The sequence below is a fragment of the Amblyomma mixtum genome, chromosome 10, assembly GCF_055824585.1.
Source record: "Amblyomma mixtum isolate Tamu chromosome 10, ASM5582458v1, whole genome shotgun sequence".
NCBI classification, from domain to species: Eukaryota; Metazoa; Arthropoda; class Arachnida; order Ixodida; family Ixodidae; genus Amblyomma; species Amblyomma mixtum.
Window position 1 is genome coordinate 21,907,462 of NC_143021.1, and position 27,350 is coordinate 21,934,811.

General features: G+C 47.8%; 1 protein-coding gene across 1 annotated transcript in view; it reads right to left on the reverse strand.

Annotated features, from left to right (window-relative positions):
- Positions 1-3,323: 3,323 nt before the first annotated feature.
- The window catches only part of LOC149325327 (uncharacterized), a 75,113-nt gene continuing 51,086 nt past the window's right edge, over positions 3,324-27,350 (reverse strand). The window contains exon 3 of the mRNA XM_089564234.1: positions 3,324-3,427. Within this exon, the coding sequence (XP_089420360.1) occupies positions 3,324-3,427 (104 nt within the window). The remainder of the gene's footprint in view (positions 3,428-27,350) is intronic.

The window sequence follows — 27,350 nt, forward strand, 5'->3', positions numbered from 1 at the left end:
TGCGTTTTAAATGGAGCACTACACGTGTAATCCAAGGATTGTGTTTATTTATAGTCTTTATTACCTGCGGTACAAATTGCCTCAAGCAGTGCATTACTTGTACTTTGAACAGTAACCAGATTTCATTTGTGCTAGCAGAGCCCTTTGTAAAGAGTTCATGGAAATCGTAGTACTCGTGGGCAAGGTAAGCCATAATGGCATCATTATCTGCTTTTTTAAATGCGTACACGCGCTTTCTAGTACTGCGTTGGCGAATTTGATTTGTAATCGATAGCAGGCACAGACCATATCATGGTCAGATAAGCCTTCAAGTATATCGAAATTAATCCTTCCTTTTTAAGAAGTAGTCACTAGCGAAAATAAGATCTAAAAGGGAACTCGAAGTGCCTTGCACACGTGTAGGCTTGGAAACTATTTGGGTCAGGTTGAAGATAAACAGAAAAGTGAGCAAGACTTTGTAACATTCGATGGGCATGGGCTCAAAGAGCTTCAGTTCACGTCCGGGAAGTGAAAGCCTCCTGCCATTATTAAGGCACTTCCCACCATATGCGTGCGCATATAGTCTAGAAGCTGTTCAAGATAAGATACTTCAGCCTGGGGGGTCTGTACACGGCACCGACACAGTCATGGCTCTGGCCTGTCTGGATCTTACACCAGACCGCTTCTACACCTGGGACATCTGGCATTACTGAGTAGCTTATGCCTTGTTTCAGGAGCAAAGCAACACCGCCGCCTCTAGATGCTCTATCTTTTCGCACAATGGTATAGCCCGGAGGAACCAGTTCGTGGTTTTCAGTGTCAGCGTGCAGCCATGTCTCAGTCAGGCAGATAATATCCCGCGCGTGAGCGATAAGGATCGCCTCTAACAGTTCAGTTTTCTTCACAAGGCTGCGCGCGTTAACAATGAGGACAGTTACGGCCGACGGCGGTTTCGAGTTCGCTTGGCTGGTCCCTCGTCCATGCCTTCATTTTTTGCAGCTTCCACTATCTCACTGGTTTCTTCGTCCCTGACGTACAGCGGTTATTTATTTTGACTTTGTCATCAGACAGAAATACTTTGTGTTTTTGATCCCGATGAACTTCAGTTCTTTCCCATAGCTTCTCTCTAACGTCCTTTACTGTTCGCGAAAAGACCTCACTCACTGAGTATTCTGATCCTTTTAGCTTCTTACAATTGCTAAGTATGTTGGCTTTATCGCGATAGTCGAGTAACTTCATATTGACAGGTCTGGGCTTGGGATTATCAGTCTCTTGCTTTCGGCGGAGGCAGTGTATTCTTTCGAAACCAGCCGTTTTTATTCCTAACATTTTCAAAGATTCTTTTTTCGACAGCATTCAGCAGATCTTGATGAGTTTCATTTTCTTGTTCTGTAGTACCATACACGATGAGGTTAGATCGGTGACTTCTGTTTTCTAATTCGTCGGCTTTTTTTAGTAAAGGACAGCACCAGCTGTTCGAAATTTTCATCTCTATCCACGCATTCTGATAGCTGTTTTTTTATTTTTCCTTTTTTAGCCTTTTGTCTATCGCACCTAGCTTTTTATTGGTGACCACTTTTTCATTCTTTATCTCTTGGATGTCTTTTGCAATTGCTTTAAGTTGCTCGATGGCTCTTGTATCGTCGGGCCCAGGGTTAGTCTCGACAGCCCCTGCTAGCACCAGCAGAAATCGCAAAGAAACTAATACCCCTGTCACACTAGCAGATTTAATGTCATTCGAATCGAATGACATTAGCACCTAATGTCATTAAATGACTGCTACACGGGAACATGTAATGTCATTAGGTTCGAATGACATTCGCCATCGAATGAGTTAGGGGAACTCATTCGCATTCGATCTCGAACCGAATGCGTACTCTGGACACCAGATACGCAGCAGGAACAAGCGACGGGAAAAATATATTGTGCACACTGCCAAACTTAGAAAGTGCATTTATTTAGTTCTGCTAAAAGAAGTTAATGTTTATGTGAATCTGTTAACACTAGAGGCTGTCATGGATGGCTGTTACTCTCGGTCTCAGCAGCCTACCGCAGCGGCCGAGCGTGAAGAAGCGTCTTTCCCGCGACTGTCGGTCATTTTGGGATGCGTGATTCTTATTGGTTGGCGCGCCATGTTCGTTAAGCTCGAAGGTACTTAAAGACGTAACTGAGCAGTTCACCTTTAGGAAACCATTTCCAAGCTCCGCGCGTGTCCGCGCGCCGCCATGTCAGCCATTTTGTTTGTTTACATTTATCGGATTTGCGGTTGACTTTGTACTTGGCTTGGCTTTTGATGGCTAAAGTGGTGCAGAATGACCGCAAATAATATTTTAAGCTTATAATACGGCACACAAATGTTCTCACCCACTTTTGAAACACTGCACAACAATTTCAAACATATTTTATGCTCGCTGATGTCGTTCAGTTCGACTATTTTTTTTTCACTGATCGTCGATGCCATCATTTTCGAATGACATTATTTTTTTCCGTGTAGCACCGAAAGAGACCGAATGACATTCGATGCATCGAATGCCATTAGGTTAATTAAAAGACTAGCGCATAAAACTAGGACAAAGACAGAGAAGGAGACAGGACGAGCGCTAAGGTTCGAATGACATTAAATTTGCTAGTGTGACAGGGGTATAACATATCACGAAACCAATGAAGCAAATGGTAACGGCACGGCAGCACAAGAAGGCGGAAATTATTGCTGTGGAATGACTTGCCAAAGCGCTTTCTCACCTGGGTGCGTGTTCGCCAAATGCAGCCGGTACAGCCAGCGATGACAGCGCCACCCACCGGCAGTTAGCAGCCACATTAAGGCTGGTTATAAATATTCATTCAGAACGACGGCTTGACATCGCCGCTATGGCGCAGTGGATTAGAGGCACGTGTTGCGTATGGAAGGTCGGCTGTTCGACTCCGCTCTCTGTACTGTAATTTTATTGTTTTTTTAATTTCATTTTTTTTTCCATTTTTTCCCTTTTAGGTCGCAAATCGTGATGCTTAGTGGCATATAACGCCGTTTAAGAGGATTTATTATCCCTTTTAGGTAAGCCGTTGTGACAATCTTCAGTCACCGTGATCAATTCACCGTGGTTTCAAGCCATGTGGGTGTACAGGCTGCAGTTGGCGAATACGCCACCTGGGTTGCAAACTAGAACGGGTTTGAAAGAAGCATCTTGGCAGTTCTTCTGCACCCACTAAAGGTTCCGTCGCAGAAACTGTTCCTTAAGTAGCCATCTCGTGACGTCATGGTCGATCCCACAGATAGCGTTGCACTCTTCGGAGGGTGGGGGGCGGAGTAGTCGTTAGCTCCAGCTGGTATTAGATGAAAGTCCCAGTCAGGACACGGTATCACAGGCAGCCGGAACAATTCCGTCGTAGAATTGCTTGTAGAAGTCGTCGAAGAAGGTTCGGAAGAAGCCATCAGCAAACCAAGCGAAACCTGTGTTGCAAACAAGAACGGGTTTGAACGAAGCATCTTGGCATTGCTGCCGCACCCATTTAGTTATGTATGCTTTCCTAAAGGAGCTCGAGCCTAATAAGAAAAAATACCATGTAATGTGCATCAACTAAGCGTAGTGCAGTTAGGTAACCTACTGCTCGTCAATTCAAATGAAAGCGTTTCTTCCAAGCAGTCCTTATTCAAAGAACATCCCAGAAAATGTCTTGGTGATCGCCGCCGTGTATCGCAGTATCTATTGTAACTGATATGCAGCTCTTGTTAGACATTAAGTTGTTCTCGTCATCTTCTTCGCCAGCCTTTTGTGTGCTTTTTAATGATAGCCGGCAGCACTGCTAAAAATGTGGCAGCAGCAGAAGGGTCAAGTAGGATGACTTACCTGTGCAGCCAACAGCTGCTTTATGTGCCTCCGCACGGAGATGATAAGGTGACCAGGGGGACCGAGCGCGTCGCTAAGGCGGACGAACAGCGGCAGACAGCTAAGGCAAGCCAAGAAACCCAAGTAGCAAAGGTCACTGAGCGTGCTCGTCACCCACAAGAGCGGTTGATAGCGGTAGCTATTAAACCTGCCAGACATCCGAGCTGACGAAGCGCGCCGCCCAACGCAGCTCGCAGAAACGAAGTGTGTGAAGGCGTAGGGATGTCAAGCACCCCAGAAACACGGCAGAACTACTATTGCGGCTGCCATCACCAATGACTCGCCGGCTAATTGCAAAGCCTCCACTGCATCGCACCGCATGCTTTACCATTTGAAAGAGGCGTCATTTATTTTTCTATACCCCATTCTATTTTCACTATTCACTTCTCTTGAGTGTTGTGAACCAATGATTATTGTGAACATATCGTTATGAATATTGAAACATAAGATTGTGAATGACACTCGAAGGGAAGAGACTTCAGGAAGGCGAGAGTAATGGCTTTTATCAGGTTTTGACTTTTTTTGTGGTTAGACTTGACGGTGAGTTAGCACTTATTGAAAGAGTAGGATGCGAGATGCAAATCAGGGAGACGAATCCAACCTTGTGTAGTTCTTGGACTAATACTGTGAGAAATCGGACCGGTAGTCTAGTGTTTTGAACACCTGCCTCTCTTGCGGGATATGCGGGGCTCGATCCCCACTGCCGCCGGGTATACCCACCGGTGATACCACGGGTAGAAGCATTCCCCTGGCCTGGTGCTTGGTTTTGTTTGGGTGAAATGCTTGGGTAATCGGTCTTTGAGACAACCTTGAGAAGAAGAAAAATACCTTTTGTCATGGCATTATTTGGCCCCAGTTGCCCTTGTAGCATAAAAATGACAATCAGCATTAACAATGCCAGAATGAATGCAACAAAGTGCAGAAAAAGAATGCCTTTCAATGGTTTCTGCGTTCAGCTCACGAATCTATACTGACAAAAGCTGGTCACAAAATGTGCTCGCAGGCTAGTGGCAGATACCACGCCAAACGAAACTGATAAAAATGGCGAGAGCAAAAGGAGCACACGAGGAAACTACACGTAAAGAGTGCCTGGACTCATGGTACCATTTCTTTGTGTATTTCTTATCTTCTAGGCCTTTTATCGCGTTTCTTTGCAACACTTGGCGTATTAAGGTAATCCGTGCTCAACACGAGCATTCCTTTAGAGTTTCCATATGGTATTTGATGAGTGTAAGGGTCGATGAGCCAGCATGACGCACATTGTATGGTAGCAGGATATGCATCGCTCCGTCGCATTAATGGTCAGGGTAGGAAGGGTGGCTAGTGACCGGAATCTATATGTGGGCGCAGGACTGCCGGACAACGCCGGCAGCTGTTGGGGTGACAGGCGCCCGTGTGTCTAACGATAAATGGTTCGTGAGATGGCAAGAGCCATAACCTTTAGGCATGCCAACCGAAAAACTCCCCTCGACTCGACACCGCTCTCTTCAGGAAACCGTCGACGAGAGCGTATGACGTTGCGTTCACAGAAGTTGCGACGAGCCGAGCGTGCCTCTCCGGGCGCCAGCGAGGCCCTCTGAGGTTATCCCAGCCAAGGCAGACCTTGAGAGGGCAGTGCGATAGGATGTCGTCTGGAAACGTTCCGCACGGATGGAAGTTGATGAATATGATGGCATGCAACGCACAGCGAGAGAGAGTGTCAGCTCAACACAAGGGGTGATCGGTTGCAGCGATAGCGTGGTGTTCTCGTGCAGTGGCCGGCGAAGCTGACCTGTTCGTGCCACCGTAGATTTGAAACCCAGGAGCGGCGTAGTCACGGCCATGTTTATTTTATTTATGCAGGTCAGATAGGTGCCTTCAGGCCGTGAGAAGTTTTTTCCAGACTCCAGCCAAGAAAGCGATGGTGCATTATGAATGCCAGAAACAGGAAATAAGCAGATATTAAAAAAATGTTATAGTGGGAAGTTAATGTCCTTACGTGCCGCGAATGCGAAATAATATATTTAGTTCTTTAATGATTTAAATGTTTGAAATACCCTCATGTCCTGGCGGGCATTATTGTGGAAGTGGAACAAGACGTACAATAGCGCACATAACAAGAAATAGGTTACATTCACAGGTTGCATTACTACAGATTGATCACTGCAATGAGTATTACTGATTTCAACAATTGTGCACCTCCATGGGAAGCTAGAAGAAGAAGAAAAAAATGAGAAAAAGAGAACAACAAACTACCAGATAAACTACAAATCAGCAGCATAGAGTTCATGTGGCACTCCTAACCGAAGGGCACACATGTCATGAGGAAGAAAAGCAGACACTTAACTTTTTCTTAAAATGCTCGAGATCATCGGTGAGTGCCATATCTGTTGGCTAGTGATTCCACTCGGATCATTTAGTTGGAATTAAAGAATTTTAGCGAGTGGTAGTGTGACAAGGTGGAATGTCCACTTTACGTGGATGGTCAATGCGCTATGAAACATAGGTGGATGGAAGTATGTGCATGTGTTTTTTTGTTTTTTTTTCTCATCTCAAGTTTTTCTTGAGCTGCTGTGTCTTTCTCATGTTAATATTTTGATAATGTTAATGTTGACCATGTATCCTGTACTTTGTATTTCTTGTTGATTTTACTGACCACTGATTATGAAACGACCTTTCCCCCCCCCCTTATGTAATGCCCTAAGCCAAGGGCCCTTAAGGGTAAATAAATGGTGATAAATGATGATGATGATGAATGAGCAAAGCGTTTTCAAAACCGTATTGAAATTGTAGATCTTAAAAAAAGGTCAATGCGCGTTGAAACATACGTGGTTAGAATGAGCAAAGCGTTTTACTTTGGCCTTAAAGCCTTAACCATAAAGGCTGCTGACCTAAAGTCATTTCACCTAAACACCTTTGCTGCCAAGGTTTTTACCATGAATTCTTTTCTCCCGAAAGGCCTTTTATCTTCAGCCAGTCTACCCTAAGGCCTTTACCACAAAAGCAAATTATTTCAATGCTTCAACATGAAGGACTTTAACCTGAAAGCATTTACGTTGAAGGCCTTCACCTAAAGAGCCATTAATCTAAAGGCTATACACCTAAAAACCTTTATTATGACAGCCGCCATTGTGGCTCAGTGGTTATGAAGTTCGGCTGCTGAATCGAAAAACACGGGTTTGATCCCGGCCGCGGCGGTCGAATTTCGATTGAGACGAAATTCTATACTGAGAGGACATAGTCGTAGCGCCAAAAAACATGGACCACAGGGTAGAAGAACACAGCACAGGCGCTAAGCATCAACTGACTTTATTTCCGAAAAATACGATGAATTTATAGGTGACAATCAGGTGCAAAAAAATCCACAATGAAATCACATGCGTGACGGCACTTCCCGATACAGGAACCTCAATCCTTTAGTACAAAGAAAGTTCAATTCTTTAGTACAAATATAAACATGTGGTTTGCTCACACACAATTGCCTTTCCATGTGACTAAGAAAGGCTTCTAATGCCTCCCGCTCTTTCTGGTCTGCACTTACATGTATCGCACGTGTCTGCTCAAACAAAGGGGTACAAGTTTTTTCATCGTGCTTACATAGTTGGCAGTGTGCCGTCAAGTGTCCAGGGCCTGATATAACAGCTGCCAGATTCTTGTGCTCCATGAGGCGAACTTAGATACAACGGCCAGTAGAAATAAGTCTCCAGGTGAACCAAGCGAGTGTGGTGTGCCTGTGTGGTGGTTTCGACAAGATCAGACAAAGGGGCGACCTGGGCGGTGGAGGAGGGAGTGGTGAGTGTGGCAAGGTGCTCATTTAGCTTTCTAAGCTGGGAGGTAAGAGAGGAAGTGGGTCAAGGCATGGATCTGCTGTTGTAGGTCGTGGGAAATGCGCTGCTGCTCTCGCTGCTGGCGTTCGAGCATAGGGAGCCGGAGGTCGAACGGGCGGCTCTCGTCAGTCAGGGATGGAGAGGGTAGTGTAGGGGAAGAGCGGGACGCTGGAACCGAGGATCCTTTAACCATGGCGGTGTAGGAGCCTAGTGGTTACGTGATCAGAGCTGATGGAGGTTCATGATTAGAGGAAAAGGGTGGGGTGGAAGAATTATATGATCTATGTTGCTCGGGGCAGTTCAATACTATGTGGAGCACGTAGAGAACCTCGCCTCGGGCCGGACATGGATTACTGGGGTATCGCTCGGGCCAGATCTTATTGGGTCGAGTTGCTTTGAGAAGCGCGCGGTCTTGCATGTTTTGTCATATAGTCGGGTCTTTGGGGAACGGGGGGGGGGGGGGGGGGGCTGCGTAGTTCCTGCGGCGGAGTTGGTAATATGCTATGATTTCGCCGAACATGAGTTCTCTCCAGCCGAAGCCACATAATTGGTGTCTCCGAAAGCGCTTAAGTTGTTATAATGAACGGCGCGGTAGCAGTTTGACCAAAGGTCCACATTGGTTAGCGTAGGCAATAAAAGTAAATACTAAGAGTAGTGTCCTACACGTCCCGAGTACGGCACTGTGCTGTGCCGTCAAGTAGTAAAGAATCTTGTGAAAGGGGGAGATAATATTTAAAAATAAACGTTTACGTTAGCTATTGCGGGAATGGGCGATTATCTGAGCAAGCGTAACGTTCCAAATCTTTCTTGTTCCTGAACGGCACAGGCCTGGATGTCCGCATGCAAGCATCGCCTACCAAAGCTTAAAATGGAATCTGTTGTGATAGGTGACGTGGAAGCCATTTGTTTATACGATTCGACAATTCCAAGTTTTCCTTAACTGCATGGGAGCCGGAATATGACGAAGCGCATGAGCATGAGCCTAACTATGTCTCATGTTTGTTTCATGCTTTCGCCGATTCCACAGAGTGCCCATTAAAGCGTTTAGTTTTGAAGGAGGTAAACTGTCAGCCTTTTTAAACCGGATTTGTTTGAAAAACTCTCCATTGGTATATAAACTCAGCGTTCCCTCGTGCAAATACGTCGCTCTTTTTAAGTTAGCTCGCCATCACTGAGCATCTTAATCAATACAAGGGCTAATATGCTTGAACGCAAGAAAATGACAACGTCCACAAATGGAGTGAAACCTATATTTCCTTGAAATGGTACTGCTCAGATGGGGGGGGGGGGGGCGCCTAAATTCATAATGTAGCCTATTGTGCATCGATCCGGCGGTTAATTTCTGCTGCTGTACTTGGTAGACAGGATCGTGTTTTTTTTTTTTTTTTGGCAACCGAAAAGTTTTTCCTGGGTACTACTTTTCAGTACTTTAGCAACGAAACGGAACAAGGATCCTGCAGGGTTCCCCAGTGTTTTTACTCTAACACGGGATCAGAAAAGATATCTTTATCGCTAATTTCCACCACTCTGAGGCCCTTTCCTTTTGACCAACTCCTGCCGCTCTAAGTTAAGTAGCTTTTGCACCTATATATCTGTGCTCTGGCTGCTTTTAAAATTTCTTACGACTCCTATCCCACACCTCAGGATTGAATTGAAAGCGCTTTCTCCCTCACCATACATTCTTGAGAGGAGACACAACGAAAAAAACCTGATATCTACAGCTTGGAGGCTCATTGTGCGCATAGTTCTAGGAGTAAGCACAACACGAGAACACAAGAACAAGGCGTACACAGAAAATTTAAATTTCCTGATAAAGCCTGCACACGATGGGACTTGTCTGCGATCATAGTAGCTCATTCTAGCATACCACGATACATTCTCACTGTACAACGTGGACAAAAACCAAAAACAAAGTCGGAAATTGGAACTGCAACCATATACTAAAGTATTTCGGTTTCTTTGAATAAACTTTAGACTTCAAGTCCCCATGGCAGCACGTATTAAAGGTCTAAAATTAAGGTGCGAGTTAGGCTTGTTAGTTTCCGTTCATCTTCTTCAGGAATATAACAAGCGCTGGTAATAGACAAGCATAGAAGAGAATGCTACAACTAGACCATGCAGCAATACCTATAATAAATGGTCGAAAAACTTCAGCACTTATCCTGTCTAATGTACAGATCTACCGATGCAGAGAACGGTACGGTGGAGCTTTAAGAGCTCTGTTCAAAAATGTTTATCGCCAGATGATGTTATTGCTTACACCGGAAAACAGAGCTTAAACACAATGTTAAGATTGCCGCAAAATGTTTGTTGGTCTACCTCTTGTTTCGTGATTTACGTACAGATTTCGTCAGGATTAAGTGGCAAGCCACGCCGCTGGTGGTTTTGTGCTCGCAGCTGAGGGACGGTGCTGCGGTCTCTGGCGTTGGTTTCTGCTCCCCGGCACGAGTGTAAACTGGCTGACGTAAACTTGCACCATAACACATTATTACAGCCCTCAAAAGCCGCCCAAGCAGCCCGCTCCTTATCATCCGAGGAAAGGGACCGGGAGCCTACTTAAGGCAGTTTATACTCGCAGCCGGGGAGCAGCAGGCAGCGCCGGAGATACGGGCGTATTCAGAGCAGTGCGGCGAATGCAGCGGCGTGAGCGTGAGAGCTAGCATTGCTTTTGAATTGGCGGTTGAATCTGTGATAGGCCCAAATACGCGGTGCGCTAAACGATAACCGGCTCTTGGCGTGACCACTGGGCCCAAGGCATGACAGCTCAGCACAAAAGTACGCATGCACTTTATTCCAAAGCTTCTTTGTATCATGCTGCGCTTGGCAACTTTTAAGGCAACTCACTGAGAAAATGTATGGTTATACCTCAAAGCGCACTGGGCGACCACTGAACTAAGACACAGCAACGGAATCTCTAATGCCACCATTCATTTTCTGGCCGCTTACAGCCAAAGGCTGCGCATTGTAAATTGTGTGCAAAGGGTACCAGAAACGGGGTCGTAAATTGCCAGGAAGCACGCAACAACTGCGCAGCCCAGCATGTTTCTGAAGACAGTAGGATGCAAAAGATGCAAAAGTAAACACCTTTGGTGAGATTTTTCTAGGTTCAACTTTTAGGAAGTACCTTTTAGGTTCTGATCAAACATCTGTCACGCAACCAAAAGCTGGAAATGTAACCTTTCATTCTTGATTGCATTTCAGTCCTGACTGTCTCAGAAGTTCGAGTTACGGAATTCATGGTGACCACAGTTGCTTCTCCACCTTTCCAGAAGTTCAACTTTAGCCAGTTCCAAAATAAGACGCCCATTGCTGATTGCCTCTCCGACTACTACCAAGAGCACCGAAAGAACATCACAATCTTAGACTACGTTTGGGAGAACTTTACTGAGCGCATGTTCAGGACCGTAAAACAGGACATGAAAAAAGTGATGCGTGCTGAGTATTTTTTCAGGATTGGAAACAGGTCACTTGGCTTGACTTTTCCGAAAAAATAAAAAGGAAGAGCTACACAGAGAGATGCAGCAAAATTAACGAAAAACCTAATAAAATATCGGATAAAAGCACTTTCCATCTTCTCCTAATTATTCTGTCTTGTAATTTAAAAGCTTATAGCGCCACCGCTTCTGCTAGCGCGAAAAAGAGCTTGGCGAACACGAGCAGAACAGAACAGGTTAGGCGCCCGGCTCGAACGGCAGCCATCATCTTCAGCTCTTCATGGCTTGCACAAACCGCCTTCGTCCATGGAACGGAATCAGCTCAAATAAACATGGCCGCACCGCTTCTGTTACCACTGTACGCCATATAGTTGGTGACCTAGGACAGCCTGGACGCTCTCTCAACCGGTGCACCGCCGTTACACCTTCGAGTTCCTGCCTCGCCGTGAACCTACCGCAAGATGAGTGGCGCCCGATCCCGCCCCGGTACCCATCCCGAGTACGGCCGTGGCCGCCGTGGTGGCTCAGTGGTTATGATGCTCGGCTACTGGCCCGAAAGACGCGGGTTCGATCCCGGCTGCGGTGGCTGAATTTCGATGGAGGCGAAATTCTAGAGGCTCGTGTACAGTGCGATGTCAGTGCACGTTAAAGAACCCCAGGTGGTCGAAATTTCCGGAGCCCTTCACTACGGCGTCCCTCATAGCCTCAGTTGCTTTGGGACGTTAAACCCCCACAAACCAACCAAACAACCAACCCGAGTACAGCCGTGGCCATTGCGCCCGCACAACCCTATTGTATGATCCGCGCAAGTGGAGGCCCAGTTATATGTCAATGGCTCATTGTACGTCAATGGCATGTCGTCAATGGCGTGTCGTCCCAGATTTGGCGGTTCCTCCTCGTCAAGTGGGAGCTGCCCGATAACATCTCTGACCAGCTCGACTTTGCACCGCCGGATGACAACCTGTTTGATGGACTGAAGGACGCATTTTTCCTTTTTTACGGCGGTCCACTCCACCACCCCGCTGTCAGCACTCCGCCGCACACAGTGGCAACGGATGCCAATACGGCTGCAAGCATCTGTACGACTGCAGCTCCAGGTCAGCCTTCGTCGCACCCCCGTGATTACTCGCACTACTGCCGGCTGAGGTACCACTCGCCGAGGGCCCCATCGCCTTCCACTCGTTCTTCGACCTGTGGTTCCCCATCGCCTTCCACGCACAGTTCATCGACACCTCCATCCCTGCCTGCTACGCGGTCCCCTCTGCCTCTTGCCACCAGCCACACAAACCCTCAACGCTAGCCAGTTGCGCCGGACAACCCGCCTCAATCGCGCCACACCGCTGGTTATACATGGGACGCCGCAATCAATGCCTGTGCCACCATGCCAGCTGAAACAACCACAGCAGCTCCTGCTTGCTCTCCGCGAGGCGTCGAGACACCTCTGTGCGTCACATTCACAGCAGCCGGTGGTGTCTGCACCATCTCTTCCAGCCAATTCTGGCCATGCCGTCCGAACTCCTATTTTACCTTCACTTACTACGCGGCGGCCAGCACAGCCTCAGCTCTCATCACTGCGGCCGGCTCGATAAGTCTCTTACCCCGCCACCGTCTTCGCTCCTTGAGTGCCTTACAGCCCGTGAGGGTAACAGCAATCCGCACGCCCTGCGACATAAGTCGCTGCTTTTGCGTCGCCGGTACCACAGCCTGCTCATACAAAAGCAGACCTCGTGGCCAACCCATCGTATTCGACCTTGCAAGCGTATACGAAGCTCTTGAGCGCAAGTATGCCGCCATTCCCTCCGCTGGCTGTCACCCTGCTCTGCCTGCGAGTCCGCATAGAGCCTACCGCTGTCAGTTCGGATACTCGCTTGCACGCAGTGAAAGCGCCACCCGGTTTGTCCTGGGCGACGCTTCCTACTTGCTCACTCCGCCTACACCCAAACGTTGTAGCAGCAATCGCCCGCTCAGAAGCAGCCAGGCTCGCCCTCCTGAATTTGGATCGCCTACCCGACAGCCCCGCATGGATCCAGTGACCTGAACTATACCAGCGTGTAGAAGCTTATACATGCCATTTTAGAGCGCATCTCTTAAGAATCCGTTTCTGCGTATCGCGGTGTCGCGGTTGTTCGTTGTAACTAGCAGTGGACACCCTTTAAGCTGCGAAAGCAATGGAGCGGGAGCTTGGAAAAGAGAAAGTAAAAGCGCAACCTCCTCCCCTCCTTAGCAACCGGAACGCCAGTGGGGGCGTAGCTGTGCATAGCAACCGTGACGTCACACAGTAGCCATAGAAACGAGCGCGCGCGCGTAGGCGCCGGCAGCTACACCACCGCTCCTTCGCCAGACGTCTCGTTGCAGTCGAGTGAGCGAGACGCATGGCTCGGAAGCGGCACTGTGATTCCTAGCCAAGCGGTTCGGGAAGCGGCAGTGGGTTGACCACAAGGCTTGTGTCAAGCACACTTTACAATTTCCAAAGTGTCTGCGGTATTTTTTTCAGGAAAGGAAATGCGCAGTATCTGTCTCCCACAGCTGCGAAAACAATAGTGCCGGGGCTTGGAAAGAGGAGGGTAAAATTTGTAAATTGGTTTTTGAGGAAAGGAAATGCGAAGTACTGTCTCACACAACTCGGTGGACACCTGAACTAGAGGGAAGGCGCATAACTCCCCTCTTGAAAAAGTGGACACCTCAATCGTGCTTTAAGCTACGTGGCGGCGGTAGTGACAGATCTGCGCTGCAGGCTTTGGCATTGACAACGTTGTGCCAGAAACGCTGCCACCAGCAAGGGTGGCAGAGTGGGTGGCGACAATTATGTAGACATAAAGACAAGTAGGAATTTCTTAACACTTATGCGGAGAACATCCCGTTCATCTAGCTCGTAATGGCTCCCAGAGCTGTGACAACCTCGCGAAATACTTGCACACACCTCGTCTTTTGAGAATCAGGCATTGGTGCAGCAAGTCGAGCATATATCCATCTATTTCTCCGTCCACAAAGCTGCCTTCATGGCAATCAAGAACTGTTAGTGGAGTGTTTCTTGAAGAAGGAACATGTGTGAAAAATAAGTTTTCTGTAATTGTACATACATGTCTTGCTCGAATTCTTTGCCTCGATCTATCGAAAAGCTTTAATGCGACCTTGATGAGAAGATAGGTTGTGGGATATACAAATATCCTTCATCGCTCCCGCGCCGAGTCACGCGACGAAAGCGCACGCCGCCGGGCGAGGGGAGAGGGGGGAGGCAATGTCGTAGGGGTTTAAGGAGAGCTCGCGCGGGAACGAGGTCTCTTCTCGCCGCGGTGCTACTGCCGCTTTGCCTCGCCCGACCGCCCCGCCGATCCCGCTTCCTGCCCGCGCCTCTCGGACTATCCAACGCCGGTCGACGACGACTTGGTAAGCTGCTGAACCATATATTATCGGATAGAACATTCTTCCCTAGTGTGCTTTGCCTTGCGCTAGGTTAATAAACTGTTTCCTAGCGTTCCCTACTTCGTCCGAACCCGCCGTGGCTGTGACTTTGCGCCACGGGTTCGGGACACCAGAGCGCCCGCGCATAGCTGGCACGGAAGCTGGCCTTCCCGGCCGGCTGCACGCGGAGTGACCCCATAAGGTAGAAAGCAGGCCGGAGACCAGGCGGTAGGTGACTATGGCATAGGTTCTAAGAATAGTAGGGGAGAGTTATTAGTAGAGTTCGCCGATAGAAATAATTTAAGGTTCATGAATACCTTCTTCTGCAAACGAGCAAACAGGAAGTGAGCGTGGAAGAGCCTCAACGGTGAGACACAAAAAGAAATAGACTTCATACTGTGCGCTCACCCTGGCATTATAGAGGATGTGGAGGTCCTCAGAAAGGTCCGTTGTAGCGACCACAGAACGGTAAGGTCTCGTATTAGCTTAGATTTCACGAGGGAACGGAGGAATCTAGTGACTCCGAAGGCTATTAATGAGTGAGCGTTAAGAGGGAAGGTAGAAGAACTAAAGATTTCGCTGCAGAACAGATTTTCCGCTTTAACTGAAAAAGATGACCATAGTATTGAAACAATGAATGATAATCTCAGAGTTCTCATTACATAGTGCACCGTAGAAGTAGGTGATAGGATGGTTCGACAGGATGCCGGCAAGCTCTCTCACAAGACTAAAGATGTGATTAAGAAACACCAAAGCATGAGGACGTCTAGCTCCACAGACAGGATAGAACTAGCAGAGCTATCAAAGTTAATAAATAAGAGCAAGGTAGCCGACATAAAAAGTTTAACATGGAGAAAATCGAGCATGCTCTAAACAACGGATATAGCCTAAAAGCAGTGAAGAAAAAACTGGGCACATGTAAAAACGAAATGCATGCGATAAGAGACAAAGAGGGCAATGTCATTAGCAATATGGATAAGATAGTCAAAGTAGCCGAAGAGTTCTACACAAATCTGTACAGTACCGAATGTAATCATCAAGTTACTGAGAGGGACAGTCGAGCACAGCAATCGGACATCCCGCCAGCAAAGAAAGAGGAAGTAAAGAAAGCCTTAGAATCAATGCAAAGGGGGAAAGCGGCTGGAGAGGATTACGTAACAGCATATTTGTTGAAGGACGGAGGAGAAATCGTGCTAGAAAAAGTAGCCACCCTATATACGAAATGCCTTGCGACCTCGAGAGTACCAGATGCTTGGAAGAACGCAAACATTATCTTAATTCATAAGAAAGGAGACGTCAAGAACTTGAAGAATTGCTGACCGATCCGCTTACTGTCTGTTGCCTACAAGGTATTTTCTAAGGTAAATGCTACTAGAGTCAGGACAACCATAGACTTCAATCAGCCAAATGATCAAGCCGAATTTCGAAAAGGATACTAGAAAATGCCATCCTTCCTTGGGGTTGTGTTCTTTGTGGCGGACATCACAGCGCGTCTGACTTCTTCTATGGTAAGGGGTTCGTCCAGAGCGGGATTCGCTTCGCCCGTGCTGCTGTCGACGTGTGTTGCATTGCCGATATAACGCTGCTTGATGTCCTGTAGCATTTCCTCGTCAGTGCCTTGCAACTGGTGCGCGATCCTTTGGGTCATCTTACGACTTTCGGATTTTGTCGTGGTTGACTCTAACAGAGCCCTTAGCAAGGCCCATGTCTTAGCCCAACCTAGAATCCCCTGAAGTTCGTTGCACTTTTGGTTCCAGTCGCGCCTCGAGAGCTCTGTCGCATATTCTTCGGCTTGTCTGGTGACCTCAGCGATCTTACGCTTGAGCCGCCTATTATGATTTTGCCTTTTCCACCTTTTTAGTAAGCCCTGTCTGGCGTCCCAAAGATGTAAGAGATGTTTGTCCACCTCGGGTGTGTTGGTAGTGAGGGCGACCTTTTAATCAACACAAGAGGTTCTCCTGCAGATCAAGCAGGAGGTGCTTACTACCGTCCCAAAATATGGAGAAAACATCTTGCTCGCTCTCGATCTTAAAGCAGCCTTCGACAACGTCAGTCACAGGGCTGTGCTGGAGGAACACCGCAAGACTCTGTGCTATCACCTATGCTTTTTAATATTGCAATGATTGGTTTAGCAAGGGCGCTCGAAGAAATTAAAGGAATCAGGCATGCCATCTACGCAGATGATATCACAATCTGGGTGTCAAGGGGATCCTTAGGAGCAAAACAAGAGCTTCTTCAGCGAGCAGCAGACACGGTCAACGCATACGCCCGACACTGTGGACTTGCATGCTCCCCTGAAAAATCCGAGGTGCTCAGAGTCCACAGACGAAGGTATGATCTGCAAAACTCCATAGATATCTACATAGGGGAAACGAAGGTTCCGGAAGTATCGAAAGTTAGGATACTCGGCATGTGGATCCAAAGCAACCGTCGTATTGATCACACGATCAGACAGCTAACAAATACCCCAGCACAGATCACCAGGATGACTGCAAGAATTTCCAACAGAAGAAGAGGTATGAAGGAGGAAGACACATGTAGGCTAGTACAGGCCCTCGTAGGATCTTATACGGCGTCTCCTACCAAACACCGCTCGAGCAAGAAAAGGAACAGTTAGAGGCAATTCTTAGAAAAGCATACAAATGCACTCTCGGACTGCCGGTCAACACTTCGACGGAGAAATTCCTTCAACTGGGCATAAACAACACAGTACAAGAACATATTAAGGCCCACCTTCTCGCGCAGAAAACAAAACTGATCCTGTCCGCAACAGGCAGAAACACGCTGCGGTTGCTCGGCATGAGGGACGCTTTGAAACAAATCAATAGCACAGAGAGCGTTCCAAATAAAATCAGGAGGATCATTGAGATCAGTCCGATTCCAAAAAACATGCATCCACATATACTTAAGGCGAGAAGAAAGGCAAGATCTGAATTCCACTAAAGAAGCTTCGCCAGGGCAAGAGACGTATTATACGTTGACGCAACAACATACAGACACCGATACGGCTCGGTAGCCAGCGTGGCGGATCACCAGCTCAGGGAAATCAACTGCGCTTCGATAAAAACCAACAACATCCTCGAGGCTGAGGAAGCAGCAATTGCACTCGCCATCACCCAGCAGAGGGACGAGCCCCATGTACACATCATTACAGACTCGCAAGAGGCGTGCAGAAGATACAGCAGTGGACGCATATCCACTGCAGCCATTCACATACACAAGGCGAGGACAATCACTTTTACGAGGTGCTTCATCACGTGGACACCAGGCCATGAGGCTGTCAAAGGGAACCAATGTGCGGACGCCAATGCCCGAGCATACGCCAACCGGGAGGCACGCACCGAAGGGGAAGTGGACGCAGTCACTAGACGGTACGGAGCCATCTTAGAACACCAACCAGCCCTCCGGAGGACCTACCCTCCTCCCCACAAAGACCTTAGTAGAGAGCAGTCGGTTGCCTGGAGACAACTGCAAGACTAATACATAGCCCAATCTAAGTTTACTCAGCAAAATCTATCCTTAGACATATACATCTTTACATCTTTATTTTTCAGAGAACAACTGGATGGTCTCTTGGGCTAAAAGCTACACAAAAGCTTGACGAGGCCCAAGAGACCATTACAAGGCAGCAGCGTAATGAATAGACACATAATAGATCAATAGTACATAAGTAGACAGTAATAGGGAAATAATAATAAAACAGTTACTGTGACAAGTAATAATGATGTCAGTCACATAAAGCAGCCAGTAATGAACTGAAACCAAAATAAAACAACTGAAAAGCACATACGCGGAAACAACAAACAAAAATTAATGGATCACAACTGCACGAAATAGCAATGTAATTGTTTTTTGTTCAAGCCCTCTGTGCGTCCATATTTGTTTAGTATTGTAGGAAGGTTATGGGTAAGCGACTGATATTTATAAAATGTACGAAAATGAGGAACTGCCCACGCATCAAGATTTCTTGTTTGCACGCAAATATTTCGTCGCTCTAAGGATGCCAAGGACGTTAGAAGGTTAGTAACTTCAGGGGAGGAAAAGTAGATTGACTGTAATAGGCGAAATTCATACAGCTTGTCTACACTTATGATACTTAGTGATTCAAATGCACCCTTTGTAGTTTCCATGGGCTCAATATTTGCTACGTAACAGATGATTTTTTTCTGTAAAACCAGGAGTTTATTTAAATTTGTTTTTGTGGTTGTGCACCAAACTAGACTACAGTATCTTAAATGGGAGTTAAACAAAGCATGATATACTTGAAGTTTTATCTTGGGTGGAAGTACTGTACGACAGCGCGATATAACTCCTGTAATCGAGGAAAGCTTTTTACGAAGGTGATCAATATGAGCATCCCAGGTTAGATGCGAGAAAAAATGTACACCTAATATTTTATGGTTGTCAACGATTTCAGTTTCTTGGTGCTCATAGGTTATAGTGTGACTTATTTCAACCAATTTGTTTTTAGCACGGAATATAATAGCTTTAATTTTAGTGCAATTCATTTGAAGTCTGTTTAACTTGGACCATGAAGATAAATAACTTAGCTGAAAATTCATTACATTACATGATTAAACAATCAGCATTAGGGCCAGAAATAAGAATAGTACTATCATCAGCATATCATTGCGGCGCTTCCCACTGGAACTGGACATCGGCCTTGGTCAGGTAGGTAAGGGGCGCAGCGATTTTAGAGAAGTTTTTCACAAAGCGGCGATAATACGCACATAGGCCAAGGAAACGCCGAACTTCTTTCTGATCGCGTGGCGGCGGGAAATTCGCGATGGCGACGGTTTTTTCAGGGTCCGGAAGGACCCCTTCTTGGTGCACGAGGTGACCCAAAAACTTCAACTCCTCGTAACCGAAGTGACACTTCTCGGCTTTTAGAGTGAGTCCAGAGGATTTTATGGCCTGCAGCACCGCCTCGAGGCGACGAAGGTGCTCGTCAAAAGTTGGGGCGAATACGATCACATCGTCCAGGTATACGAGGCAAGTGTGCCATTTCAGGTCCACGAGTACTGTGTCCATAAGCCTCTGAAAGATCGCTGGGGCGGAGCAAAGACCAAATGGCATGACCTGGAACTCGTACAACCCGTCTGGTGTGATGAATGCCGTCTTCTCGCGGTCCCTCTCGTCTACCTCTATTTGCCAGTACCCAGACTTCAAATCCATGGAGGAGAAATACTTGGCATTGCATAAACGATCCAAAGCGTCGTCGATTCTGGGCAAAGGGTAAACGTCCTTTTTAGTAATGTTATTTAGTCGCCGGTAATCAACGCAGAACCGCAATGTTCTGTCCTTTTTCTTTACGAGCACGACAGGTGCGGCCCAGGGGCTCCGAGATGGTCGAATGACGTCGTTATCAAGCATTTCCTTTACTTGCGTGCTGATGGCGACGCGTTCTCTAGAGGAAACACGGTAGGGTGACTGTCGCAGTGGTGGCGTCGTGTCGTCCGTAATAATCCGATGTGTAGCAAGGTGTGTCCTGCCGACTCGCGGAGACGACGCAAATGTGTGTCTGTAGCGATTGAGCAGGTCGCGCAGCATGCCTTGTTGTTGTTGCGGCAATGTCTGATTAATGTCGTACTTGACGTCGACTATGTCCTCTGGATCCGGTCGTGAAACACGAGTCAGGCTTTGTGCGCACTTGGTATCAGTGACGGCATCTATGTAAGCAACAGTCGTCCCCTTGTTCAGGTGCTGGTGCTCATTGCTGAAATTAGTAAGGAGTACATCAACTTTGCCGTCTTCCAGAAACACGACCGCCCGAGGTACTGCAATACCGCGGTCGAGAAGCAAAAGTTGTTTACTCGCGACTATACCTTCAGTGTCTCGAATGGTATGCGAACCGACAGTCACCAGTATACTGGAGCGGGGAGGCACGGTCACTTGCTCGTCAAGAATATGGAGCGCCGGCGGGAGGGCATCTGTGGTGTCAATGGCATTCTCTGTCGAAAACTGGACGGACTGTGACTGCAGGTCGATGATGGCTCCGTTGTCCGTTAGGAAGTCCATACCCAGGAGAACATCACGAGAGCAATCAGCGAGGACAACAAACCTTGCAGGGAACGTTTGCCCTTGCACCGTGACCCTAGCCGTGCACATTCCTATCGGCGTAATCAAATGTCCCCCAGCGGTACGTAACTGCGGGCCGTCCCAAGCTGTCATAACCTTTTTGAGCGCGGCGGCGAACTGTCTACTGAGCACAGAATAATCGGCACCAGTGTCAACTAAAGCAGTTACGGCTGTGCCGTCTACTGAAACGTCTAAATCGGCCGGTGGTGGCGTCTTGCGGTACTGTCGAGGAGTCCGATCGCGGCTTTGGTGCGTCGAAGGGATGCGGCGTCGAAGAGAGCGTCGTGGTTACGAAGAAGTGCGGCGGGTTGTCGGCTTGTCTTAACATGCTGTCGTTCGTGGGTCGTCGAGGACGGTGTGTTGCACGGCATTGGCGATGTGTCTGGCGGCGTTGGAGGGTCTCGTTCTTGTCGTCGAGCAGCCGCACCTCCAGAGGCTGCCGCGTCTAGTTTCCCCTACGGGGACTTCTAGACTGGCCCTGGTCGCTGGGTCCCGGAGAACTGTAGCGGCGCGGAGATGGTGATCGCGAGATGCGACGCTGGCCGGAGTCCGCATGGGAGAATATCACTAGTTTTACTGTATTGTCAATCTTCACCAAGTAATTAACGTATGTATTGAACAACAGCGGACCTAACACACTTCCTTGGGGTACGCCACTCTTTATCGGAAAAAGGGATGAGCTGCAGTTTTTGACAAACACTCTCTGAAACCTGTTGCTGAGGTAGGACTTCAGCAAAGCTAGACACGTGCCGCGGATCCCGTAAGCTTGTATTTTGGATAGAAGAATGCTATGGTCCAGGCAGTCAAAAGCCTTGCTGAAATCTATGAAAACAGCCAACGAGAACAAATTACTTTCTATGTTTCGCAAAATATTTTCTTTTAACGTTAGTAAAGCAGTTTCCGTCGATCTGGCCTTCCTAAAACCGAACTGTGCATTTGTTATTAGGTTTTCTTTGTCAAAGAAGTTAGTTATACGAGGGAAAATAATTTTTTCTAGTGCCTTAGAAAATACAGGGAGGACTGAAATTGGGCGATAGTTTGTTGCCAAGTTTGGGTCGCCGCCCTTGAAGATTACAGAAACCCTGGCACATTTCATTTTTTCAGGAAAGACGCCCGAATCCAGTATTAAATTAAATATGTAAACTAGTACGGGTGTAAATAAGGTCAATACATACTTTATCGGCATGATTTGAATGTTTTCAATATCAAGCGCCTTACTGTTTCGGAGCAACATGAAAGTGTTATAAATCTCCTGCTCATCAGTAGGCTCAAGGTATATTGTTTTCATTGTACTAGTGGAGATTCCAGTTGTATCTGGAGGATGGTCACAAGGATTTGCAATACTCACAAAATGATTGTTAAGGTAATCCGCAAGCGCTTTACCGCTCAATTCACCACCTTCATGTGTTAAAACATCCGGAAGAGAACTTTTAGTTTTACGACCCAGAACAGTGTTTATTGCTTTCCATGCAGCATCCGGGCGTTGTAGAGCGCAATCTGCAAATAACTGCTCATAGTACAAAGATTTGGCTCTCCGAAGCTCAGCGTTTAGCTTATTCCGCAATATTTTAAGTTCCTTTAGAGTTTCTTTTGAACGTGTACGCAAGAAAGAATGAAAGTGACGATTTTTATTTTTGATCATTTATAAGTGTTCTCGAGTGATCCATGGTTTCTTAATCTTTTTGTTGGCACGATAGTTTGCAAAGGGAAATGTTTAGCATAGATGCACACAAAACGATTTATGAATTCGTTATAAGCGTCACTCGCATCCACATTTTTTAGCACGGCAGACCAATTTTGGTTCATGATTTCATTTTTGAACGACTTTAGCTTTTGTTCACTAATGCGCTGAACAAAAAATGTTTCCCTTTTCCCATTCCTGTCCAGTGAATCAATGCGATATGTTAAGAAAGTAGTACAGTGATCACTAACGTCGCAGGCAACTGTGCCTGCATTGTAAATTTCAGTGTCAATATTCGTAACAATGAGATCTAGCATGGATGATGTAGAACATGTAATTCGAGTTGGTGTTTTAATCACATTTATGAAACTAGATGAAACCAGTTTTGTGCTGAAGTCACGAACACAGTTATTTTCCTCTACCATGTTTACGTTAAAATCTCCACCACTGATGAGCCTAAGGTTGTTTTTACAAATAAATTCCAAGAAGTCTTCATAAAATTCTAAGAAGCGTGCAACATTCCCAGTTGGTGGACGATACAAGACAGAAATTATTTCTTGTTTATTTTTCAGCGTTAAGATTTCATAATCCACAGTGGTCTTACTGAATTCCGACAAAATTTCACATTTCTTGTGCTTTGCAACTAGAATTGCGACACCACCACCCCTGCTGTTTTTACGATTAAGAAAGAAGTTATCGTAACCATCTAGTTCCAACATTTTGCTGCTGTTTGTATACCAAGTTTCCGACAGCATTAGGACAGATAATTTAGAGCAAAGTTGCTGTAATAAAAGGACAATGTCATCTTCTTTACAGCTCACTGAACGTGCATTGGTATGCATAACTGAGTCGCATGATAAATAATCAAACTTCACATCAGATGGAAGAGTAAGCTCCTGATAATCCATCTTTCAAGGCTTTGAAAACACGAAGCAGATAGCCAGATGAGCACAATGTCGGCAATCACACGTTATCGGCATCACGAGCTGTGTCGCCCGCTTGAGTAGAAAAAATCTTGTCGACAACGTCCTCACCTGTCACATGCACAGTGGGCGTGTTATCTGCCTGCTTGGCAAATGTTTTCCGTTGTAGGACCACACCGATTTCCAGTTGCACTCGTATTTTTTTTTCACAGCCATTGCAAGTAGTTTCTTCAATGCGGGACAGAGGTGCTCATTAACATATATTGCATCTGATTTGTCTAGGCCGATGTCTTTGCTTGTAAGCCGTGTTTTTTTCGCCTTCGTCAGGACAATGTATCGCTTCCTGCGGGATTTGAATTGGACGAGAATGTAATTTCCCAGCAGTTCACGTCGGCACGCGATGGCAGACTTCCATGTCAGCTTCCTCTATCGGTTATGAGATGGTGTTACCAATTTTAGAGAGAATGTCACTCAGGGATTCGCCTTCAGTCTCTGCTATTCCTTGTATTTCAATGTTACACTTCCTTGAATGTTGTTCAGCATGAGTAAGCCTGCTTTCTGAATTTTGCAATTTAATTTCGAGAGATGCGCATCTGGCACACAGAGCCTCATTATCAGTTGATAGTTGCACGTTTTTGGAAACCTCTTCATCCAGTTGTTTTTTGATGTCCTCTATTGTTCCATGCGCGAACTCAAGGCTCTCGATCAAGCTTTTTTGCTCGGTTTTCAGCTCACGAATTTCGTTTCGCAAGTCTCTTTCCATAGCCTCTCGAAAGGCCTTAAGTTCAAGTTTTACTTCGTCTTTAAGTTTAACTAATTCAGCCCTCATTTCTTCCTTCAGCTTATTTAATTCTTTAGACATTTGAAAGCAAGCAGCCTTTCGGGTGCAACAAGCTGATAATAGAGCACTGCAGTTTGAGACAACACACAAGCACAAGTCCAAACCAGGCAGCAGCGACGACACACAATACAGAAGATAAGTCAAGGAATCGACACGGCGATAACACTAACCTGTGACAAGAGCGTTCAACTGTTAGCACAGTGCGCACGGGGCACGTCGCTGCTGCCAAGTGAGGCTAGCTGTGGTGATGTGGTTCCTTTTGTAGCTCCTGGCACTGGCGTAGGGCAGCGCAGTAGTTCTGCGCAGCTGACGGTGACGCCTCCTGGTATAACTTGCGGAAAATCCGGCGTAGCAATCTGAAGGCCGGCGCGGAGAGTTGGCTTGGTCCGGTACGGGCGCTGAGTGCAGCCAAGCGGTTTGTGCCTGTGACAAGAGCGTTCAACTGTTAACACAGTGCGTACGGGGCACGTCGCTGCTGCCAAGTGCGGCTAGCTGTTGTTGTTGTTGTGACTGAGAGAAGGATGAAAAGGAAATTGCACGGGCCTGCTTACTGGCTCGAGCCAAGCCACCACCGCTGCCACATGCAGATAGAGGAGAGTTAAAAGACCAGAGGAAAGAGAAAAAGGAAAGAAAAGACGCGCGTCGCAGCAACAACGGCGTCCGCCGGAGCGGACGCTGCTCAAATAACAGATAAGCGGCCGAAGCCGCACTCGCCGAAGCGAGGACAGATACAAGCTGCGGTGATGTCTCCTTTTGTAGCCCCTGGCACTGGCGTAGGGCAGCGCAGTAGTTCTGCGCAGCTGACGGTCACGCCTCCTGGGACAACTTGCGAAAAATCCGGCGTAGCAATCTGAACTGCGGCGCGGAGAGCTGGCTTGGTCCGGTACGGGCGCTGAGTGCAGCCGCCAAGCGGTTTGTGCCTGTGACAAGAGCGTTCAACTGTTAACACAGTGCGCACGGGGCACGTCGCTGCTGCCAACAAATGCCCGCTATGTGGTGAACACCCAACGCTTTACCACGTTACATGGGCCTGTCAGAAAATGCAGGCAGCGCCGATAAACAACACACCAACACCGGTGCAGTGGGAGGCTGCGTTGTCCAGCTCGAAGCCTGAAGAGCAGCTCAAGCTGATCGACAGGGCTCGCAAGACTGCAAAGGCCGCTGGGGCCCTGGACTGAGGGCTCCACCTACGCTGCGAGAAAGAATCCTTATGCAATGAAGTTTTTAAGGCGGGAGCCTTTAATGCCTCATCGTTGTAAGCAGGAGTTGTCGACAGAAATGTCACGCTTTTCAATTGGTCGAAACGGTCGTGACGTCACAGTGCGCGAATTTCAATCGGCGCCAATTGTAGTTCGGCTACTAACCATGCAACCAATTAAAGGGATCGTATAGTGATCCTCCAATTAAGTTTGACGGAGTTTAGTTAATTGCTTACTTAACCAATTAGTCTAATTAACCGTTCTAGTCAGACCAGGTAAATATATAAAACCGAATAAGAAATTGGCCGAGCTTGGGAATCGAACCCCGGTCTCCGGAGTGGAGTCGAGCACGCTACCACTCCGCCATGCCAGCTTTTTTTTATTTATTGTGTAATAAAGAGAGTTGGGGTTTGCTGCCCCAGCGGATAGCGCCGACGAAGGAGACGAAGAAGATAGAAGACGAAGCTGACGAAGCTCGGGAGCGCGCTTGCGCCGCCTGTGTCTTGGCCAATCCCCCGCAGTGGGTATGCGCCATTTTCTAGAGGACAACAACAACAACAACGCTGGCCTGCTGAACAGCACCGCTTGAACAAAGACCGGCCATTCACATTAATTGTGCGAGTCGTCCCATTACACTTGGTGGAGGTGCTGCTTGCTCTTCTCCTGGACCTACGCCACGATGCCCAGGCTACCAGGCTCTACCACGACAACCGAACCTTCGGCCCAACCTGTCCCCACCGCTGTCATCTGTTCCTGTGCCGTCCGTCAGCGCGACCCTGCGATTTTCAGCGGCACTGACGACACCGATGTAGAAGATTGGCTGGCCTCCTACGAACGCGTGAGTGCTTACAACAAGTGGGATGACGTCGTAAAGCTCACGAATGTCATCTTCTACTTGACCGATGTCGCCAATTTGTGGTTCCGCAACCACGAAGCGGCTTTTACTACCTGGGCGGCTCTAAAAACCAGCCTGACTGGCGTCTTCGGACGCCCCGCTGTCCGAAAACTTCGTGCTGCACAACGGTTGCGCAGTCGTGCCCAGCAGAACGGCGCTGCTGACCGCCAGCGCTGACCCCATTCGCCCTCTGGCAGCGTGCACTGCCCGCCTCGTCATCCATGGCCTCTCCTACACCATTGAGTTCTTCGTTCTAACCCGCTCCTCTCATGACATCATCCTCGGGTGGGACTTTCTGTCCGCGCAACACGCCATCATTGACTGTGCACGTGCTGAAATTAATTTGTCGCCGCTGTGTGATGCTCTTCAGGACGCCTCCCCTGTTACCGCCGCGCCTATTCTCGCCGCTGACGACGTCGACGTGCCAGCTTTCTCATCTGTTCTCGTGCCGCTGACTTGTGCTGCCCTCTCTGACGCTACTGTCCTTTATTCACCCTCTCCTCTTTGTGCGCACCGAAAATCTGTCATGCTTCCTCATGCCGTGCTCACACTTTCTGGTGGTTGTGGTGCCCTTTACGTCGCGAACCCGTTGCCTTTCCCCACCACTTTACTTCGGGGAGAATCGCTTGGCGCAGTTGATGTCATCGATCTCGACGACGCTTCTCCTGTCCTTGATGAGCCTGCCGCTCATGACATCAACGCCCTCACTCCTCCCGCCGACATCGCCGACCCGTCCTCCTCGGATATGTTTTCCCATTCTGTCGATGCCGCTCTACCACCTCACCACCGCGCCCAGCTCATCGCTTTGCTGCAGCGCTTCCGCGCATCCTTCGACTCCCCTCAAGCACCGATGGGTCGTGCAGCAGCGGTTCGCCACCATATCGACACTGGCACCCATGGACCCTTGCGCCAACGCCCCTACCGCGTCTCCTCCGCCGAGCGCCGCATCATTGATGAACAGGTGAACGACATGCTACACCGCGGCGTGATCCAGCCCTCTCACAGCCCGTGGGCTTCTCCGGTCGTGCTCGTGAAGAACAAGGACGGCTCCATTAGATTCTGCGTAGACTACCGCCGGCTAAACAAAATTACTCGGAAGGACGTCTACCCCCTGCCTCGTATAGATGAAGCGCTGGATTGCCTGCAGGGAGCAGAGTACTTTTCTTCTTTGGATCTGCGCTCTGGGTACTGGCAGGTGCCGATGGCCGAAGTCGATCGCCCGAAAACA